Source organism: Typopeltis vanoorti, chromosome 6, assembly GCF_054136105.1.
Source record: "Typopeltis vanoorti isolate ZY-2024b chromosome 6, IOZ_Tvanoo_1.0, whole genome shotgun sequence".
Classification (NCBI taxonomy): domain Eukaryota; kingdom Metazoa; phylum Arthropoda; class Arachnida; order Uropygi; family Thelyphonidae; genus Typopeltis; species Typopeltis vanoorti.
In genome coordinates, this window is record NC_143554.1 from 116,847,021 (window position 1) to 116,868,606 (window position 21,586).

Sequence of the window (21,586 nt, forward strand, 5' to 3'; positions counted from 1 at the left end):
AAATGTCTCTATCATATCACCTATTTTCCTCCTATCCACCAAACACTGCAATCCACATTTCTTCAACCTCTCTTCATGGCCATCATTCCAAAGTCCTGATATTGTCTTAGTCACTCATCTCTGGACCCTCTCCAATGTTTCCACATCACACTGAAAACCAGGCGACCAAATTTGAGCACACAATAGTCCAAGTGTGGTCTGACCAATGCTTTATACAGTGACACTTCCTTATCCCTACACATTAGAGAACTTATCATAGTAGCACTATGATGTGCAGCCTTTGCAACACTTGCAATATGCCCTCTACACTTCGGTCTACTGTCAACAATCATTCCCAAATCACGAATCTCATCCAATTCCTGCAGTATGGCACTATCAGTATAGTAGAGTCATATTTCTGCACTCCACAATGAAACACTTTGCACTTATTAATATTAAAACTACAACCCCATTCCTTTGTCCAAGTCAAGTCAAAAGTCTATTCAAATCCTTCTGAAGGGAATTAACATCAGCAGTGCCACTTATAATTCTCCTCAGTTTTGCATCATCAGCAAACAACTGAAGATCCCCAGTTAGTTCACATAATATATCATTTACAAACAAGGTAAACAGCAGGGGGCCCAAGAACACAACCCTGGGACATGCCACTGGTTACCCTCAGCAGGGGGCCCAAGACACAACGCTGGGACATGCCACTGGTTACCCTCCTTTTTTTTGAGACACTGCTCCATCATACACAACTTGCTGGTATCGTTCCCAGAGAATCGATCCCTGATCCATCTAATAATATACTATCTATTCCCATCCTCTGTAGCTTGTACACCAACTTATGTGGTAATCTGTCAAACACTTTTGCAAATGGAATTTGCAAAAATGTTTGACAAAAATCATATACAAAGAATATATGAATATTTGAATATTCTTTGTATATGAATCATATACAAAGAATATCATTGTATATGATTCTCCCTTATCTAACACACTCATTACCTTATCATAAAATGCAAGTAAACTGCTAAAATTGGACCTACCCTTTACAAATCTATGCTCACCATAATAAAAAAAAATGCTATGTCCATCAAACCAATCCTGTATTCTGTTCCTAACCTGCATTTTATACACTTCCTGAATTCAATCACCACCAACTGCCTTGTACCTCCTCCTTAGCATTTTCTTTTCCAACACAACTTGCTTGATTTCACTGTTCATCCACTTCACTCCTACTCTTCACCCGTCTAACCCTTAGTATGCAGTTATACATTGCTTGTCAGATACTGCCTTATGAATTTCCATGCACTGTTAACATCATTTCTGCTTAGCTCATCTACCCAACATACTGATACTAACTGATTACACATCTTCCTATAATCATCTGCTTTATGCTTTCACATATATCCATTTTTGGCAGTTACCTTTCCTTTTACCACTTCCCTTACAAGAACCTCATGGTCACTCTCACTTACTGGCAGCAGTGTTAATACCTCATTAACAACTACATCTTGTGAAGTTATCACCAAATCCAAAACATTAAAGCCTCTATTTACTTCAGTCACATGCTGCTTAAGATATTTATCTCTCAGAAATTCAACAATCTCACTCTCCTTGTCCCATACACTATCTCCCCCCTTCCAATGTATATTCCTGTAATTAAAGTCTCTCATCAGGATTACCTTATTTTTACATGCCTAACCAATTTACCTAAACATTTTACAATCAGTATTCTCTACAGTCCCTTGCCTATAACAGCATTCTATCAGATATACTAGCCTGTAAATTTCAACTTCACACCACACAGACTAAAAATCTGTGCATGCACTAACTTCCACACTTTTTGTGGACACATTTCATCTGCACTTGTTAACAGCACTCCCCATCCCCTTTTTCACATTTCTATATTTCCAGAAAATTATATACATTAGTCCCCCTTATCTGCGAGGGATACATTCCAAGACACCCCGCAGATAACTCAAACTGCAGATAGTACCGAACCCTATATATATATATATATATATATATACATATATATATACATACATACATACACATACTATGTTTTTTCCTATACATACATACCTATGATAAAGTTTAATTTATAAATTAGGCACAGTAAGAGATTAACAACAATAATTAATAATAAAATAGAACAATTATAACAACATACTGTAATAAAAGTTATCTGAATGTGAATGGAATATTAGCAACCTCAGTATGCGTTTTTTTTTATTATTATTGTTTTATGAAGTCGAGAACTTTCACCTTTTCACTTAAAAGGAAGCACTTTACAGCTTCTCATTGGCATATCCAAATTGCCAGCATCACTACTCCTGCACTTTGGGGTCATTATTAAGTAAAATAAGTGTTACTCAAACACAAGCACTGTAATATACCATGACAGTTGATCTGACAACCGAGAACTATTCAGAACTGCTCTCAATTCCTGATATTCCTGATTTCTGAAAGGCTGCAAGGTGCATGTAGCTTTCTCCTCTTTTGCAATGAGTTGCCCTGGTGTTGTACTACCTCTGGGATCAGCCGAATTGTCTATTACTGAAAGAAAGAGCCATACAGCTTCATTTCAGCAATGTAATATTGCATAGGCAAAGTGGATATTAGATCCAACATTATTTCAAAGTCGAATGTTTGTATCGAATGAAATTTTGACCTGAGATCTTACGAGAATACAATCCTCAGCATCTCCGAGTTGCCTTACCTTGCACTACCTACTTGACTCAAGTAGCCAAGGCAACTTGGAGATGCTGAGGATTGTATTCTTGTAAGCTCTCAGGTCAACTTACGAAACTTTCATAGTTTCTACGAACATTCGGCTTTGAAATAATGTTGGATCTAATATCCACTTTTTCAATGTAACTATAAATTGTTACATATAATTGTTCGTTTATAGTTACATATAATTGTAACTATAAACGAACCCCACGGATAAGGGGTGACTACGGTATATCCTTCCATTGCTATTTCCAACAGCACGTCCTCCTCAGACAACCAAGTTTTACTTATTCCAATTATCTTTGGGCATACCAACTCAATCAGTGCAACAAACTCAGCTCTCTTGTTTCAAATACTCCTTACATTTGTGTACAAACATAACAGTCCCTGAGGCCATTCTACCAGCACCAACATTCTCTATTCTAGTTGCTAAACCACACCTCTCTCTCGTCTGACCATTCCCATTTCCCTGATCATGACTCTGATTTCCATTCCTACCTGTCTCATCCTTAACCCTATGCATTCCATTACCTTGTGTTGTTGCAACCACATCTTCAACCTCGTATCCATCTTCTTGCTGTCATTCAATCTGTTAGTTGTGCTATGCTGCTTCACAAGTAGACTCTGATATTTACTACATTAACTTCTCAACTCTGTACTTCTCAGAAAATAATAGCCTTTCTAAATGCTCCACCAAACCCATTCAAATGCAATCCATCAACTTTAAACCATTCCAACTTTCCTTCTAATTCACTCCATAACTTTACAAATTGAACCTCCCTTTGCCTCACACAACTTGGCCATCTTGCTATTAATTATTTCTGCTCTCCTCAATTCACTATTGTCATTTCTGGGCAACGCTCTGACGAAACACTATTATTCTTTACTTGACTTTTTTTTGTTGTTGTGCCCATGACTGGCACTAATTTTGACTCCTGGTTTTTCCTTTTCTGCAACACATCAGTTATTTGTATCATCGTTCCACCAGGAAAGCATGTTTGGTGTACTTTATTAGTCATCACACCTATTTTTTTCACATATGGGCATGCTTTCTTTCTTTTTGTTTACCCAAACAGTCCACAAATCTTTCACATTTTTTCAGTGCATACATAGCAATTTTTGCAACACATCCACTGCAAAAAATCCAAGGCAGAGCTCAATCCTTGTACTTAAGCTTTCCGTGCCACCACCAATATGATTTCTTTATGGACACCATTTTCAGAAACAGTAAGAACAAACAAATAGCAAAATGCTGTATAAACAACAAAAAATTCCAACAACAACACTACTGAAGGACACTTGTATCCAAACTGAAAAAAAAATGCAGCACAATTTGTGATAAAAAGCAACACTATACACTAATTAAAAACACTTTTTAGCACATCTCAAATCTCTATACAGTACTATCATAGTATTCTAGGAATTAGATATACTCTCATGATATTTTAGGTATTATTGAACTTAATGGGGAGGAATGGATCACTTTGATACTGAACTTGGATTTATTTCTATGATCATGAAAGTTTTAGAAGAAATGGAGTGGTATTTGTAGTTAGAGTATGAAAAATACATTTTGGGATTCAATCTAATGTTCAACAGAATGAACACATAATGGCATGCAGCTGTAAAACTTTGCCAGATCATCTGAATGCAGACAAACTTCAAAGAAGTGAATACAACTAGAGCATCCCCAGAAGCAATGCATGTAGGCTTCACTTGCACCCCCCCCTTTTTTTTTTTTTTTTTTTTTTTTTTTTTTTTTTTTTTTTTTTTTTGTAATTGTGACTTAAGTGAGTGTATATGCATCTCAAGCTGGTTGTGAAGAAGATGAAAATTTTTTGAGAGACCTAGAATGCATAATAAGCAGATTGCAAAGTATGGAACGGATCTTTGTGTGTTTGGTGACCTTAATGGCCATGTTAGTGAAGGTAGAAAGACAATACAATTGTGGAAAATATGTAGTCAACAAAAGGAACAATGAAGGTGATAAGATTGGTGATTTTGCAATGGCAGGGAATTTTGCTACAGTGAACCCTTCTGCAGCAAACTGCAAAACCACAGGTACACATAGTTGTTGCAATTTTTTTTCACTTGGTTATACTATAAATTAAAGATGCCAAGAAATTATATTATTGGTTTCATTCTTTATTCAAGTAAGCAAACAAAGTTTGTGCATGAAGTAACTTCACAACTGGGCTACTTGTATATAGAGACTAATGACTGCATCAATTGCTTTAATCATCAGCCTCTATATACAGGTAGCCCAGTTGTGAAGTTACTTCTTGCACAAACTTTGTTTGCTTATATTTGGATAAAAGATGAAACCAAGAATATAATTTCTTGTCATCTTTAATTTAATGTACACCTAGTGGGAGGTGGGGCATTCCCAGGTAGACTATATACTCTGCAGAAGAGAATATATGAAGGAGGTAAATGATTGTAAAATAATATGAGGAAAGATGGTGGCAGAGCAGCACAGACTTCTACTCTGCCAAGTGGAAATAAAAGGAATAAAAATAGAAACAAGTGAAAGAAATTATCAAAACTAAAATGCTGAAGATGAACCAATGGGAAGTAGAAAATGGTAAAACAAAATGGAAAACATCTGTAATGTTGCAAAAGAGGTGTTGGGCCAAACAACAGTGGTGGTGGAGCAATGAGGTTCAAAAGTGTATTAGGGAAAAGAAAATGGCCAATTAGAATTGGGACACAGTAGAATGGAATATAGAGAAGCAAAGAATAAGGCAACATGACAAAAGGAGTGGAAGAGTAACGAAATGTCAAACCAGGATGATTAAGGGAGAGGATGGTACCATTCTGTAGGAAGAAATGAATGTGTTAGATAGATGGAAAGAGTATTTTGAGAAATTAATAAAAGAAATAAATAGGGATGCATATCAAAGGATGCGGGAGATTAGGTTATGGGGCCAATTCCTAACAAGAATGGAAGTGGAGGAAGCGCTGAGAAAGATGAAAAATAGGATCAGTTGGAGCTGAACATCCCCATAGAAGTATGGAAACAAATAAGAGAACCATTGATGCCATTGTTAATAGTCACACCCAATTCTGGGTGAATTGAGTCTTCTTCTTCTCTCTTCCATCATCTATGTGGATGATGATGAGGCCGAATGAACTCCTTCCACTTCTGTCTGTCCTGGGAGAGTCCGGACAATTCTGTCCAGTTTGGTGTCGCTTGTTGTGATTTGGTTTTCAGATCCTCTTTTATTTTGTCTATCCATCTAATTCTGGGCCATCCTTTGGATCTTTTGCTTTCCATCGTTGCATTCAGGGAGAGGATGATGCCATGGCTTTAGATGGTAGTCTTTCTGTTCCCATTCTGGTCACATGGCCAAACCATCGCAGTCTTCTGTCTTGGATTTTATCTATTATTGTTATTTCTTGTTTTAGTCATTTCCTTATGTCTTCGGCTCTTAGTCGATCCAGCAGAGATACTCCAATAAAACTCCAACAAAATACTCCAAGGTGAATTGAGTGAGACTATATTAACGGATACCTTTAACAGAATCATTGAAACTGAGAAAATGCCAGAGGAATGGAGAGAATATACTTGTTCTACTATATAAGAACAAAGGCAATATCCAGTCCTGTAGTAAGTACAGAGGAATTAAACTTATGAGTCACACTAGGAAAGTATGGGAAAGAGTAATTGAGAAGAGATTGCGAAACTTTGTGTCAATTTGCAAAGTGCAATTTGGGTTTATGCCCAGCTGGGGGGGGGGGAGAACCATTCATGCCTTCTTTGCTCTAAGACAGCTCATAGATGGGTATCAGGAGAGTAACACAGAACTTTTTCTGGTCTTCATTGATTCAGAAATGTCCTTTGATAGAGTCCTAAGAAAGAGATATGGAGAAGTAAACTAGAAAATGATTCCAGAAAAGTATGTACATCTTGTACAAGACATGTATGATGGTAGTACAACAAGGGTGAGATGTGGAGCAAGAACCACTAAGGCATTCTCAGTAAAAGTCGGTTCGTTAGGGATCAGCTTTGAGATCCTTCTTATTTGTTATGCTCTTGGATTTGTTTTATTATTATTGCATAGGCACCTCCGTGGAGTTCGAAGACTCACAGGAGACTCATTTTATCCACGCAATCTATCATAATTCTCCTTGAACCCATTAACAGGCAAAGCACTAACAACTGACTCTGGCATCCCATTCCATTCATAACTCTCCAAGTGAAAAATCAAGTCCTCGTGCCCCTACTGACCACACTTTTACTCAACTTCCAGAGATGATCTCTTGTTCTGTCTCTTCTAGCTAAGTGCTGAAACATTTCCCTGGCAGGAATCCTATAAACCTTTTAACAAACTTAAATGTTTCTATCATATCCCCTCTTTTTTTGCCTATCAACCAACTTCTGCAGTCCATATGCCCTCAATCTGTCCTCATAGGGAATGTTCTACATCCTCACTCAGGAGACCAGGTCTGGTCTTCCCCACTCAGGAGACCAGACCTGAGCACATTAATCCAGATGTGGATGTATCAAGGTCTTATAAAGAGGAATAACAACTTCCTTATCTCTACTTGGTAGTGTGTAATCTTATGAGCTACCTTAGCAACCTTACCAATATGACCTCTAAACTTTCAATTCTGTCTACCTCACCCCCTAAATCTCTAGCTTCATCTATTTCCTGGAGTACAGTTCCATCATTGTGGTAAAACGCTTATAATCTATTTGTCCCAAAATGCATAATTTTACATTTCTCCACATTAAACCAACACATTATCTTTTGCCCATATTGACAGCCTATTTAAATCATCCTGCAAGATCTTCCACATCACCTTGATTCACTATTACTCTACCTAATTTTGCATCATGAGCAAACAATTGAATATTTCCTTTCAGGTTATTTCCTCTATCATTTATGTACAAATTAATCAGTATTGGTCCTAGCACTGAACCTTGCAGCATACCACTAGTCGCCAGCTTTTGCCTGGATTCTGCTCCTCCATATACCACTTTTTGATACCTGATAGCCACCAAGCGATATACATCCCCATTTATTCTAATTTGTGTAATAGAGTTCCATGTGGTATTCAGTCAAATGCCTCTGCAAAATCCAGCAGAATTATTGTGTAGCCATTTCCCTTATACCTTAGTAAATTACTAAGGCATGACCGACCCTTCACAAAGCTATGTTGCCCCTCATAGAGTATCATTCCTATCTACCCATTCCTGAATTCTCTTTTTTGACCAATTTTTCCGGTACTTTTACCACCACTCCTGAAATACTGATTGGTCTATAATTTGTTACTGCAGTCTTAGAACCTCCCTTATTCAAGGGAATTATTTTGCCTTCTTTTCACTCCCTTGGAACTCTACCAGACCCGAGACTTGAATTCAAGAGCATAGTTAGAGGCACTGCCAGTTCCCTTGCACAAAACCTGATTCATAAATCTTGCATTCTCACAAAACCTGAACTGATATCCCATCTAATCCAACAGCTGGATTCAAATTGAGATTCTGTAATATCCTAAGAATGTCTAATTCATCCACCTCTATTCCCACATAAGTCTCTCACACATCACAGCATCCAACTATTTTATATGCTTCTGACAAACCATGTTTTGCAGGGTTTGTCAAACAAAAAGGAAGAGTGCAATGTGCTATTATCAGCAAAACTGTACTAGATTGGCAATCGGTTGGAGTAGATCATTTATGTAAAGAAGGAAGAGAGTGGGCAAGAAAACAGAGTTCTATTCTTGAGACACTTGTGACATTAAATTAAGAATTATAAACATGTTAACACAAGAATATTTTAATATTTGCCAAATATTTCAGTCTGAAACTAACAGACTATCCTCAGTGGCTTGATAGGAACAGTTTTTACAAGGTGGAATACAAACAATATTGTATGAAATACAAACAATTGATCATTCAAAAGTAGAATGAGCCGTGTGATGTTACATTGCTAAGCATTAAAGAGAGGTAAATTTCATCAGAGTGATGACTAAATTATGGGTATTAATTCACAATTTCATATAACAATCTTAATTTATAAATTCAATTAAAGATAACATTAGACTAATGTAAGAATTAAAGGTATCAATTTAAAAAAAAAAAATTTTTTTTTTAGTGTGTTATCCGGATTAAACTTTTCCATATTTGACAAGGAAATACAATCATTTTGATTCAAGTTAGGGCATTGAAGTAAGGCCTCAGCACTCTCTTTGAATAGGCATTTGAATTTATAGTGACACTTGTAACTACAACAGATTGCAGTTACAAGGAACTTGATATATACCAGGCAGAGACATAGTTGAGCATTTATCTTTAGAAGATGGGAAATAGGTGGATGTTTTGTTGATAAGGATATAAGTGGCTGTTAAATCACATTTCTTCAGAATTCTTGAAATTGGTTCTGAAATCCCAGAAATATATGGAATTGGAACTCGACGTATTGATTCTTTGTTGTTCTGGATTGGATTGTAGGAATCAAACAGATGTCTGGATTGGATTATAGGAATCGAACAGATGTTGTGTAGTTTTTTCGGAGAAGCTATTTAATTTCATGTGATGTTTGATAGTTGAAAGTTCTTTCTGTAATTCATGGGGAGTTGAGCAGTTAGTTCTAGCTCATCGAATTAAATACTTTGATTCCTGTTTTTTGATAAGGATGATGGGCAGATTGTTTGAGAATGTAACTTCTAGTAAAAGTGGGTTTTCTGTAAACTGTTGTTGTCAGAATACCTGAAGGTGAGCGGATGAGGAGGATGTCTAAAAAGGATAACTTGTTGTCTTTTTCAATCTTCATGGTAAACTTAATATGAGGATGTACGGAATTGATTTTGGCTAAAAAGGAAGGTAAGGAATCTCTGTTGTGAGGCCACACTAAAAAGATGTCATCTATATATCTAACCCAAAAAGATGGTTGAGGGAATATAGATGAAAACAGGACGTCTTCTAGATGATTCCAAATATTTTGGCTCAAGCAGGTAAAAGTGGACTTCCCATGGCCATTTCTTCCACTTGGTTGTAGAATTTGTTTTGACACAAGAAATATCTAGAGTACATCACGAAATCGAATAATTTTAAGATATCTTGTGGGAAGATGTTGGGAAGTAATTATAAAGTCTTTTTGAGAGGTACATTAGTATATAGAGATTCTACATCGAAGCTCACTATAAGATCAGTAGGTTGTAATGAGATATTTTTTAATTTATTTAAGAAATCCAAAGAGCTTTTCAAAAAAGAGCGTGATTTGCCTATATATGATTTCAATAATTTCACTAAATATTTGGCTATGTGGTAAGTAGGTGAATTAATACAGTCAACTATAGGACAAAGAGGAATGTCTGTCTTGTGAATTTTTGGTAGACCATAAAATCTAGGAGGTCTTGCAAAATGTGTTTTTAACCTTTCTATTGTGTCATCTAAACTTATCACCTCTTCTAGAAGGGAATTTAATTTCTTTAGTTGCCTGTTAGTGGGTTCGTGATTATGTTCTTGGTATGTTGATGTATGTTGAGTCAAAGTAAAAGAGAAATTTTTCTTCTGTAGTTTGAAGAATCCAACTGTTGATTTTCCTTTGCTTTAGTGATAACAAGGTGACTGTTGCTTCTTAAGGGATGTAGCGCTTTCTTTTCAGAAGGAGATATGTTGGAAGGAGGAGGCTTGACTTTAAGTAGCATAGAAGCAACTTCTAGGCAGAGAGAGAGAATTAGCCTTTTTATTGGAGAGACGAGCTGGAACTAATTGCTCAACTCTCCATGAATTACAGAAAGAACTATCAATCATCTAATGAAATTAAATGGTTTCTCTGAAAAAACTACACAACATCTGTTCGATTCCTACAATCCAATCCAGAACAACAAAGAATCAATACATTGAGTTCCAATTCCATATATTTCCAGGATTTCAGAACCAATTTCGAGAATTCTGAAGAAATATGATTTAACAGCAACTTATATATCCCTATTAACAAAAATCCACCTATTTCCCCTCTTCTAAAGATAAACGCTCAACTATGTCTCTGCCTGGTGTATATCAAGTTCCTTATAACTGCAATCTGTCGTACTTTGGACAAACTGGATGCTCTATAGAAAAAAGAATACAAGAACATCAAATCATACACTCTTCACAACAAATCTGATAAGTCTGAATTGGTGCAGCACGGGATAGAGACAAGCTACATTCTCTGGTCCAAGACTCGCCTTCTATGCAGTTGTCACTATAAATTCGAATGCTTATTCAAAGAGAGTGCTGAGGCCTTACTTCAGTGCCCTAACTTGAATCAAAATGAGTGATTTCCTTGTCAAAAATATGAGAAAGTTTAATCCAGATAACACACTAAAAAAAAATTTTTTTTTAATTGAGACCTTTAATTCTTACATTAGTCTAATGTTATCTTTAATTGAATTTATAAATTAAGAGTGTTATATGAAATTGTGAATTAATACCTGTAATTTATTCATCACTGATGAAATTTACCTCTCTTTAATGCTTAGCAATGTAACATCACGTGGCTCTTTCTACTTTTGAATGATCAATTGTTTGTATTCCACTTTGTAAAAACTGTTCCTATCAAGCCACTGAGGATAGTCTGTTAGTTTCAGACTGAAATATTTGGCAAATATTAAAATATTCTTGTGTTAACGTGTTTATAATTCTTAATTGAGAGAACAAAGCCTTTTGCAACCATTAGTTGTATAGATAGAAGATAAGGAGCCATCCACCATCACTCAAAGTGAGCATTCTGCCAGAAAGCTAGTTACCCAATTGCAGAAGTCAGCGGAGCAGGCCAAATGATGGGAGTTTTCCTAATAGGCCTTTGTGTCAAACTCAGTCAAAAGCCGTGGAGATATCACGAACAACCACTTGAAATTCGCCAGACCTTTCCAAGGTGTTTGTCCAGAGATGGGTGACATAGGTTAGTAGATCCCCTATTCATCGACACTGATGGAATCCACACTGTTAATGATTTATTAGATGAGTCTAATTTTATGAGTAGTAATGTAGAAGTAGAGCATTGATGGTTCCTTCCGTTACTTTGGAAAGAATTGAGGTGAATGAAATTGGATGGTAGCTTGAAGGTAAGGATTTGTCACCCTTCTTAGGAATAGGTTGTATATGGGCTAGTTTCCAGACTACAGGATAGATACTGTTGTAGTAAGAAAGTGTAAATAGGCAGCATAAAGTGAGAGTCAGATCGGGGGCACACACCTTTAGAACAACTAGATGGGATGATCAGGGCCAGGAGATTTTTTGTTATCCAGTTTGAGCAAAATTTTTCTAATCACTTTCTGGCAAATGATCAAACATGGCATCAGGTATGTTTGAAATGGCTGAGGACATTTATCATGATCAACTATGCAAGAGTTGGAGGAGAAGTAAGAAGCCAGGAGGTTGGCTTTTTCTGTTGGTGATGATGCAATAGAACCATCTGGGTGTAATAGTGGTGGGAATAGTATTCAGCAGAAGTTACAGCAGATAGATTTGGCTAGAGTCCAGAAGGCATGGCTGCTGTTTGGACCAGATGCAACTTTCCTGCTTTTAGCTCTCTCAAAACCCATTTTTGATGTGGTGATAATTTTCTTGCAGCTATTCCAAGCTTTGGTGTAGACTATAGGAAGACGGAGTTTTGGATGCAAACTAGTTGTGGTATGCCTGACTCTTCTTTTGTCTGGCCTCAGCACACCTGTTGGAGAACCAAGGCTTAGGTAGGGGAAGTGAATTTAGGGTGAAGCAGAGAATGTTTCCATGCCAACAAGTATTATTTTGGTGATTCTTTCTGCACAGAGGTTTCGTTTTCGGGTTTTGACCGGAAACAGTATTCTGACCAAGGAAATGAGGAGTAGAAGTTGCAAAAATCATCTTACTTGGCTTCCCTGTAATGCCATATAATGTGTGGATGCAAGTGTTTGTGTTGCTCCTTAGGGGAAGAGATCTGTACTGCATTGTGGTCTGAGCTGCCTAGAGGGCAGACGACATTCACGGTGTACTTAGAGAGGTCATTAGTGAGGTAGAAACCAGTCTGGGTAGTAGTCCTTCCCATAATGTTTAGCATGATACTTATTCAAATTACTTTGCATCTTTAATTTATAATAGGTCTAATGATTGTCTTGTATATTTGTTTTAATTCTGATTGATAGAATTTTGGAAGATAGTTGTAGTAATGATGTAGTGAATAATAAGATTCATTGAAGGCATGTATTCTAGCTTTTATTTCTGTTCTAATTTTATTATCTCGAGTAATCAATGTTCAAGATATTGAAGGAAGTGCACTTTTTTTTTTTTTATATATTTCAGATTTTTCAATTGTAAACTGGTCGTTTTCCCCTTGATTGTGATTTCTGCATACTTTTAAATATTCAATTTTATCCTGGTTGATTCATAATCCTAGTTTTTCAACAGCCGTGTTGAGTTTTCTAAATGTTATTTATTCTATCTTCAGCATTTTCTCCGAGGTGTATATCATCTACATATTCTAATATTACTGTTCTGTATCTGTTAACTTTTACAGTTTCTCAAATAGGTTTTCTAATGTTAGATTAAAAAAGATGGGTGGAAGGGCATCTTGACTTCAATCCTGTCCAATATCAAAAGGGTTCAGGTCTAATTCCGTTAGCTAGTACCATGCTTTGTTTATCATTGGTTCAAATTTTGATTAAATGTATTATCTTATGATGTATTCCTAGTTCGTCTAATATTCCCCAAAGGCCTTCTCTATGAATGCTATCAGATTCTTTCCTGAAGTCTATAAATTAAATGTGGACTTGCAGATTATATTCCTATTTTTCTTCAAATATCAAAGTGTAAGTCTGCTCAACTGTCAATTTATTTTTTCAGAATTCTGCTTGATGCTTGATGTTCACCTAAATTTTCTTTAGCATAAGTAATTCTTTTTAGTATAACATTAGATAAAATTTTGTAGCCTGCTAACAGTAGTGATATACCCTGTAATTTTCACATTCATTTGTTTCCCTTGTTATATACTGGAGTGATTAGCAATTCTTTCCATTCTGTGGATATCTCTTCATTTTCCCATATTAATATCAGTTTATGTATATGAGTGGTTAATTCACTTCCCCATTTTTTTGAGTTCTGCTACTATTTCATCGGTACCTGCTGCCTTGTTATCTTTGAACTGCTTTATACTTCTGCTCCAGCTAGTAATGTAAGTATGATAAGTATTCTGTTTAAATGACCAGGCAGGTTCATCACAAATTGGGATAAATTAAAGATACCAAGAAATTATATACTTGGTTTAATCCTTTATCCAAGTATACAAGCAAACAAGTTTGTGTCTGAACTATTTTCAGGACTGGGACAACTTGTAAGACCTCAGTTAAGGTTGAAACCAGTCTGGGTAGTAACCCTTCCCATAATGCATAGCATTATACATGTCTGCAAGGAGATGTGCTTTGCATTATGGGATACTAAGGCAAGTGATGCGAAAACCTGAAAATAGTTCAGGTGAAAACTTGTTTGCTTACATTTGGATATAGGATTAAACCAAGTATATAATTTCTTGGTATCTTTAATTTATAGTCAGTCACAAATTAGGAGTTTGTTAAAAGTACTCTCTCCCCACCTGTTTGATATTTCATGTCTAGTGGCTAGTGTTTTTCCGTTGCTATTGTTGATTATTGTTTTCATATGTGGGCCTGTTTTTTGGTTTTTAATTTCATGGAAAATATTTTAGGGTTATTTACTTTAAAGTATTTCTGAGTTACTTGAATCTGTTCATGTAAAAATATACTTTTCTATTTTATTTTATTGGCTTCCTTGCTGTTCTCCTTGTATCTCTGAGCAGCATGAATATAAGTGGAGTTCTTAAGCCAAATGCTTCTATCATTTTTCTTTTTTTTTTATTGCCAGTTCACATTCTTCATTAACTATTAAACTATTTTTTATTCTGTATTTTACTTTAAATTCCAATTGAGTTTTCTGCTGCTACTTTTATATTATCTTTGATATGATTCCAAATGTTTCAATTCAATTTTAATTCACACTCGTTATCTTTCTTCTGTTTTATCTAGTTTGTTAATATTGTATATCAGTTGATTTGCATGTGCTGAAAAATATCTACTGTTTAGCATTAAGAATAGCACTAATTAGAAAATGGTTACTATCACATGCAGCTCTGGATATTTTGAATGCAATTGCTCTGTATTTTACTGATTTTGATATGGTCTGTTTGATTATATGTATGCCCACAGGAAATTTCCATGTGTATTTGTTAATATTCTTCTTCATAAACATAGTGAAGTTTATTATTAAATTTCTGGATTCAGACAAATTAATTAATCTTTCTCCATTAATATTTCTCTTCATGAAGGCTTTGGTTTCCAGTTAAGAGACTGTCACTTAAATTAGTAAAATTAGAATAATACTGAGTAATATTTTTATATTGCTAAGCTTAGGATTTTGTTGTAGATAAATCTTCAGCTCATCATCAAGTTAATGAACATGGGAGTACCAGAAAAGCATTTCTGATCCTTGTTATCATCTTTGCTGCATCAGTTTCAAGCTTATTTATTGTGTATCATAATTTTCCTCAACTAGAAGAGTAAGTATTGTATGTAAAATAATCTCTTAAAATATTGCAAAGCCTTTGTAACTGCTTTTATGTTAATATTTATCAGGTATTAATGTAAGATGTCTGAATAAAATTGTCCAGAAAAACTTCAATATTATATCATTGCTTTCCTAGGAAAACTACTGGAGTAGCTCATATAGTTAACCATACGAGCCTAGACCTCTAGAAACCATAGAATTAGTATATTCTGTGGAAACTGTGCCATAAGCATTTTTTTTTTTTTTTATAAGAATAGCATGGATACTATGGGACTTCTGAAAGTTTAATAATGAATTTATTCACTATAATGGTGTTTGTTGTAGTGAGAGTTAACTGTATTTCATAAAATTACATCTTTTATTAGATTTTAATTTTTGTGTCTTATTGATTATTAGATTTTAATTTTTGTGGCCTATTAAATTAGTTATGCTGGGATTTATTCTTGACATAAGAAAAACATCCTTTAATCTGAAATACTTCATTTAGACTAAAATTTTTAGACATCAACAGGGAATTAGGTATGCTCAGATGTTATACAGTAGTCTCCCCTTATCCGCAAGGGATATGATCCAAGACCCTCAGTGGATACTTGAAACCGCAGATAGTACTGAAACATATATATATATACTCTTTTTTCCTATACATACATACATACCTATGATAAAGTTTAATTTATAAATTAGGCACAGTAAGAGATTAACAACAATAACTAATAAAAAAAAGCGTCTCCATAGCGCAATTAGAAGAACGACGGTACATTGCACCCTTCAATTGGAATAGGCCTAAGTTCGATTCTCGTCGTGAAGGGAGGAATCTTTATCTGGACAATTTTTAATCGAAGGTGAGTTAGCTGATCTCATACGGAGGTAGCAGGGTTTTTTCTCCCGAAACTCGGGTTTTTCATCCTGTATACATACAAATCGGCCCTTCAGAACACACGCAATTTACAGACAAAAAATACTAGTTGTGGTGGTGGAGGTAGGCGGTAGATGGTGTTGATTGAGATAATTCGTAGTAGAGGTTCGGTGTAGTGGTTGAGACAGTTGTATCAGTTGAAAACGTTGTAGGTGTCCTCCTGCGATGAGTCTTCGGAGTCCTTGGAGGTGTCAGGAATAATAATAATAATAATAAAAACAGAACAACTGTAACAATATACTGTAATAAAAGTTATGTGAATGGAATCTTAGCAACCTCAGTATATGATTATTTTGCTTTCCTTATGAAGTTGAGAACTTTCACCTATTCACTTAAAGGAAGCACTTTACAGCTTCTCTTTGGCATATCTGAATTGCCAGCATCTCTACATTTGCACTTTGGAGCCATTATTAAGTAAAATAAAGGTTACTTGAATTGACAGTTGTGATATTATTAGATCGACTGTTGTGATACCGTGATAGTCAATGTAATAACCGAGACAATTACTAAGTGACTAATTGGCGAGTAGCATATACAGTACAGTGTGGATATGTTGGATAAAGGAATGATTCATGTCTCAAGTGGGACAGCACGAGATTTCATCATGCTACTCAGAAATTTAAATGCAATTTAAAATTTATGAATTGTTTATTTCTGGAATTTTCCATTTAATATTTTTGGACCAGGGTTGACCACGGGTAACTAAAATTGTGGAAAGCGAACCTGCGGATAAGGGAGGGCTACTGTAAATGATAACAGTATCAAGTGTGAGTTCGCTATATTTACCATGACTAGGAATTAAAAAATTTAAACAGTAAAACATAGTAGAAGTAAACACAGTAAAAAAAAAAAAAAATTTTTTTTTTTTTTTTTTTTTTTTTTTTTTTTTTTTTTCAGGAATCTTGTAAGTGAATAATGTTCATCTTAGCTGCTGTGAAGGCATGAGATAAAAAGGAAGACAAAAGTTGATGGACAACATAAAAGAACTTACCAATACAAAATTACAACATCAAATTACAATTACAACAACAACAAAACTGAAAGCCTTAATTCAGAAGAAATTTTATAACTTATTAAGGAGTTTGTTCTAGGTTTCAAAATGGACCAAACCTCCCTGTTCTGTATCCAAGATGGGCTATCTTAGCCCTGTCATAATTAAGTTCTTACTATCATCGATGGTATGTGAATCCAGGATTATGTGTGTTAATATAGCTTTAATGCTAAAATAGTATTATAGCTAGAAAATGAACATTAATTCGGCAAGTCATGTAACAGTAATCAGTCCTCTGCTTGGTTACTAGAAAAGCACCATCGTGAGCAGGCAGACAGAATATGAAACTTCTGCTCACAAATCATGTCTTCTCATAAATAATTAGATATAAAGATTAGTATGGAGTATCATGGTTCGAACTTTTCATTTGCTGGGACTTTTAGATATTTCGGATGTTTTTCATATTGTAGGTTTGTTTTATAATATATAGCACCTAAAGAGATTTGTCTGTCCATTTCTTCCTATGCTCTAGCTTGGGGGAAATTTATTAATATTATTATTATTTGGATCCTTAATAAAATTTGTTGGCAGTCTCAATTTTAAATTGCACTTTTTTTTTTTACAAACTTAAGTTCTCTAAAAGTCCTCAACCTCCAAGAAACTTAGTATCCTCTTCCAGTCAAGACACTTCATCTTGACTAGAAGAGGATACTAATAAATGCTGTAAATCCCACATTTGTTCCACTTTAGAATACTGCACTCATTGTTTCAGTGTTATATGAAAACTTCCCTAAAAATACTTAATGCCATCAAGAAGGGAGGAGTTCATTTAAATCCTCTGGCCTATGCACCTACACTCTTGTGCATGTGGTGGTGGTGGTGGGGGGGGGGGACAGAGAATTTGTTTAGAATCACCACTAAAATATTTTCTGTCATTCTACTTCTTTTTTTTTTTTTTTTAAGTCTCTCAAAGTAATTACTTCGGACATCTAGAATATCTTCATCTACTCATCTTTATCATTGCTGATTCCTTTTATGGTACACTCACCTCCATTTCTAAGCCTTTTCAATAACCTCCAGAATATTTTGTCACCTTCCTGATATTTATCTTCTATATTCTTACCAAGGGAAAAATATTTCAAAATATTGCAGATTAAATACTTTTAAATATTACTTTGATTTGGCTGAATGAAATTTAATAAAATTTGATATAATTGGCCAAGTGGGTAATCATCTCTACTTTCCAACAAAAAAGCTTTTTTTTGTTTTAAATTCCACTGCTGAAGTCTGTCTTTATGGTAGATTTTTTTTATTATTATTATTGCCTCTTGAGTCCACCACCTATATTTAAACAATGTTTGTAGTGGTTTGAAAAAGTACTGTGTTGGATTTCAAAAGCAGTTTTTTTTAGCCCACTCACCCATAGCACTAATTGGAAGGGATTCATGTAGTGTATATGGAGGATGGCCTCCATTGAAATTTGTCAGCTAATTTAAATTTTTGCTAAAAGGTATTTATTATATTGTTTCATTTTAAATGACGATCTATATACAGTATATAAACTAAAAAAATGGCTCAAGGTTCAGTTAATTTGATTATGAATGACTTAATTATATAAAAAATGTCACAGTACTACAAAATGCACTTTTTTTTATGGTTGTGTTGGATTATCTCAATATGTATTAGATAAGTTTCTCAACATGAAATTGTTTTCGATTCATCTGTACTCATATAAAAACTCTTAACTTGACTGGATAGATTTTCATAAATTTGGTCTTTCATATCTCATTTTCTCCATTTAAATCTGGCCATTTTCTGTGGTTAAACAATTCAAGATAGTACAAAATTGTTACACATGATAACTAATACTGAGTTTATACTACATAAGCCTAAATATAAGTAGTTAATTACATTAATCTTTCACCTATTTACTTATGTATTAAAAAATTGTTAAAAATAATGACTCAAATGGATTTGTAGAAATGATCTAAGACGGGGTTGGCAACCTTTTCAGACTCGCGGGCCACATTCAACTTTTATTTTTAATAAATGGGCCTCAAGCATTTAATTAAGAGAAAATAGTGAGTGAAAAAATACTTACGTTATCATCTTAAAAAAAAAAAAAAAAAAAAACAGAAATATTTGAAGTATGAGATATGAAACAAGCATCAAAATGAAAGTCAATGAAAAATTATCATATAACAACAAAATAGTATAGTTTATGCATCACAATATATCTGTGTGTAGTTTTAGACAATTAAGAAATGGGCAGCCGAGTTTAAACATGTGACTTTTGTGATTAATGTGAGTGCTTAATGTGACTTATGTGCTTAATGTGACTTTTGTGATTGTTTTCATTGGATTGTTTAATGTGATTAATGTGAGTACTTAATGTGACTTTTGTGATTGTTTTCCCTTAGCCAAATTATCTAGATCCTCTTTATAACCTGAGGTGCAAATTCGAATCAAAGCATGCAAATATTCATCAGTCAGTCAAAAAGAAAATTTATTTTTTCTAAAACTCATTGCAAAAAATGCTTGTTCACAAATATATGTGCTTCCAAATGTATTATCTTCTTTGCGAAACTGGTTAATCCTTCAAATTTTTTGGTAAGCATCGATAAAATTTTTGGATATTTCTAACGAAAATGCGTTCTTTGATGTTTCATTATGTTGTAATTCCAAAACTTCCATCTGTAGTTGGTTTGGTACATCATCAATGTTGACATTAAAGGGTTCAAAAATAATTGCGTTTTGATGCTGTTTTTATGAGGATCCACAAATCTTGAAAATTCCGTTTATAAATCTTGTTTATTAGCTAATAAACAAGATTTACAAACAGCTCATTACAGCTAATAAACTTTGTTTAATAAATTCTGAATCTGTATGAGGTCTACCTTCTTTCGCAACCAGTCCTGCGCTACGACATAACTAGCATGAACAACCGAGTCGTTATGAATATTCTTTGCTTCTTAAATATGTTTTGCTGAGCTATCAAAGAAGCTTGTAATTTATTAATTTGATTTTTACTAAGTTCACAGTTCAAATTCTTGTACTGGCTTTCATGTTCATTCTCATAATGACATCTGATATTATATTCTTTCATAACTGCAACAATTTTATGACAAATAAGACAAAGGGGCAACCCCCCCATTTTCAATAAAGAAGTACTTGCTGTTCCATTCATCATTAAGCCTTCTTCTGTCATCTGCAATTTTATGTTTCTTGAACCCATATTTGAAATTATTTTTAACAAATATATATCCCCTGAAAATAATAGTTGATGTTATTGAATTATATTAAAAGACGGAGCAGGGAATGCTACTGCAAAAGTGTGCCAAAATCTCGGTTGTCGTTGGATGGAGTCGCCTTTATTATCCCCAATCATGATCACTCACACGGTTGACTCGCACCAAGTTGCATGACGATATCACTAAGTATAGGTATAAAATTATTTTTAATTTATTATTCATATTATAAAATGTATTATTTAAATAATTCAACATATGGGCCACATTCTATGTAAGTATGGTTAACCTTTTATGGACTGCTAAAAGTGCACTTTTGGGGCCACATGTGGGCTGCCGGTTGCTGACCCCTGATCTAAGATATTGCTTTAAAAAATGTGCATTTTTTTGCAATAGAATTATTGTATAGTTAAGCATTATTGTGCTTCCTGAATCCAAAGACATTCTGGATGCACTTGCTAAGCTATTAAGCTGCTCTCCAACTAACAGTTTGGGCATTGGTGTTTATGATTGTCTTTAGATGGGAGATGAATTTCATTGCCAGGTATGAGATCACCACCCATCTTGGATGCCTGAAGTGGCTTGAAAAACCTCCATTTTGGTTTTTATAGAGCAGGGTTTCCATTCTAGATAGAAAATTTTCAAAAAAATGAAAAGGAAAAAAAAACATATATAATTAATAAAGGGTGTGAATGTACTTTAGGTTTACAGAAGCCTTTCATGGGTGGAAGCCACATAAAAAAAAAATAAATAAATAAAATAACTAGTAATGCTGTTACAAAAAAAAAAAAAAAAGCACATTTCTGTGAATCTTTGATCATGTCCATACTTGTTTAATACAGATGTTTGAAATATTACATTAATAATTTTACATGTATGAGGGTGGTCTGAAAGGCTCTCGCCCTCGACCATAGATGGCAACACTATCGGCAAGAGATTTTTTTTTCTAAGTTGGTACATCTGTCATAAGCATCCATGTGAAATCGCAAGTCATTCTATCAAGTAGTTTGTTTTATACAGCTGTGTGAAGCAAAAGTGAAGTAAAACTGTTATCCCCCTAGTAATGGATAAAATTGAGTATCGTGCGGTTATAAAATTCTTTGTAAAAGAAGGTTTAACAGCAAAAGAAATTCATTCAAAGTTCATAAAAGTTGATGGGCACT

General features: G+C 34.6%; 1 protein-coding gene across 1 annotated transcript in view; it reads left to right on the forward strand.

Moving 5' to 3' along the window:
• Window positions 1–21,586, forward strand: part of LOC150105849 (transmembrane protein 41B-like) — a 111,652-nt gene that overhangs the window by 9,752 nt on the left and 80,314 nt on the right. The window contains exon 2 of the mRNA XM_090393624.1: window positions 15,128–15,260. Within this exon, the coding sequence (XP_090249750.1) occupies window positions 15,128–15,260 (133 nt within the window). The remainder of the gene's footprint in view (window positions 1–15,127; window positions 15,261–21,586) is intronic.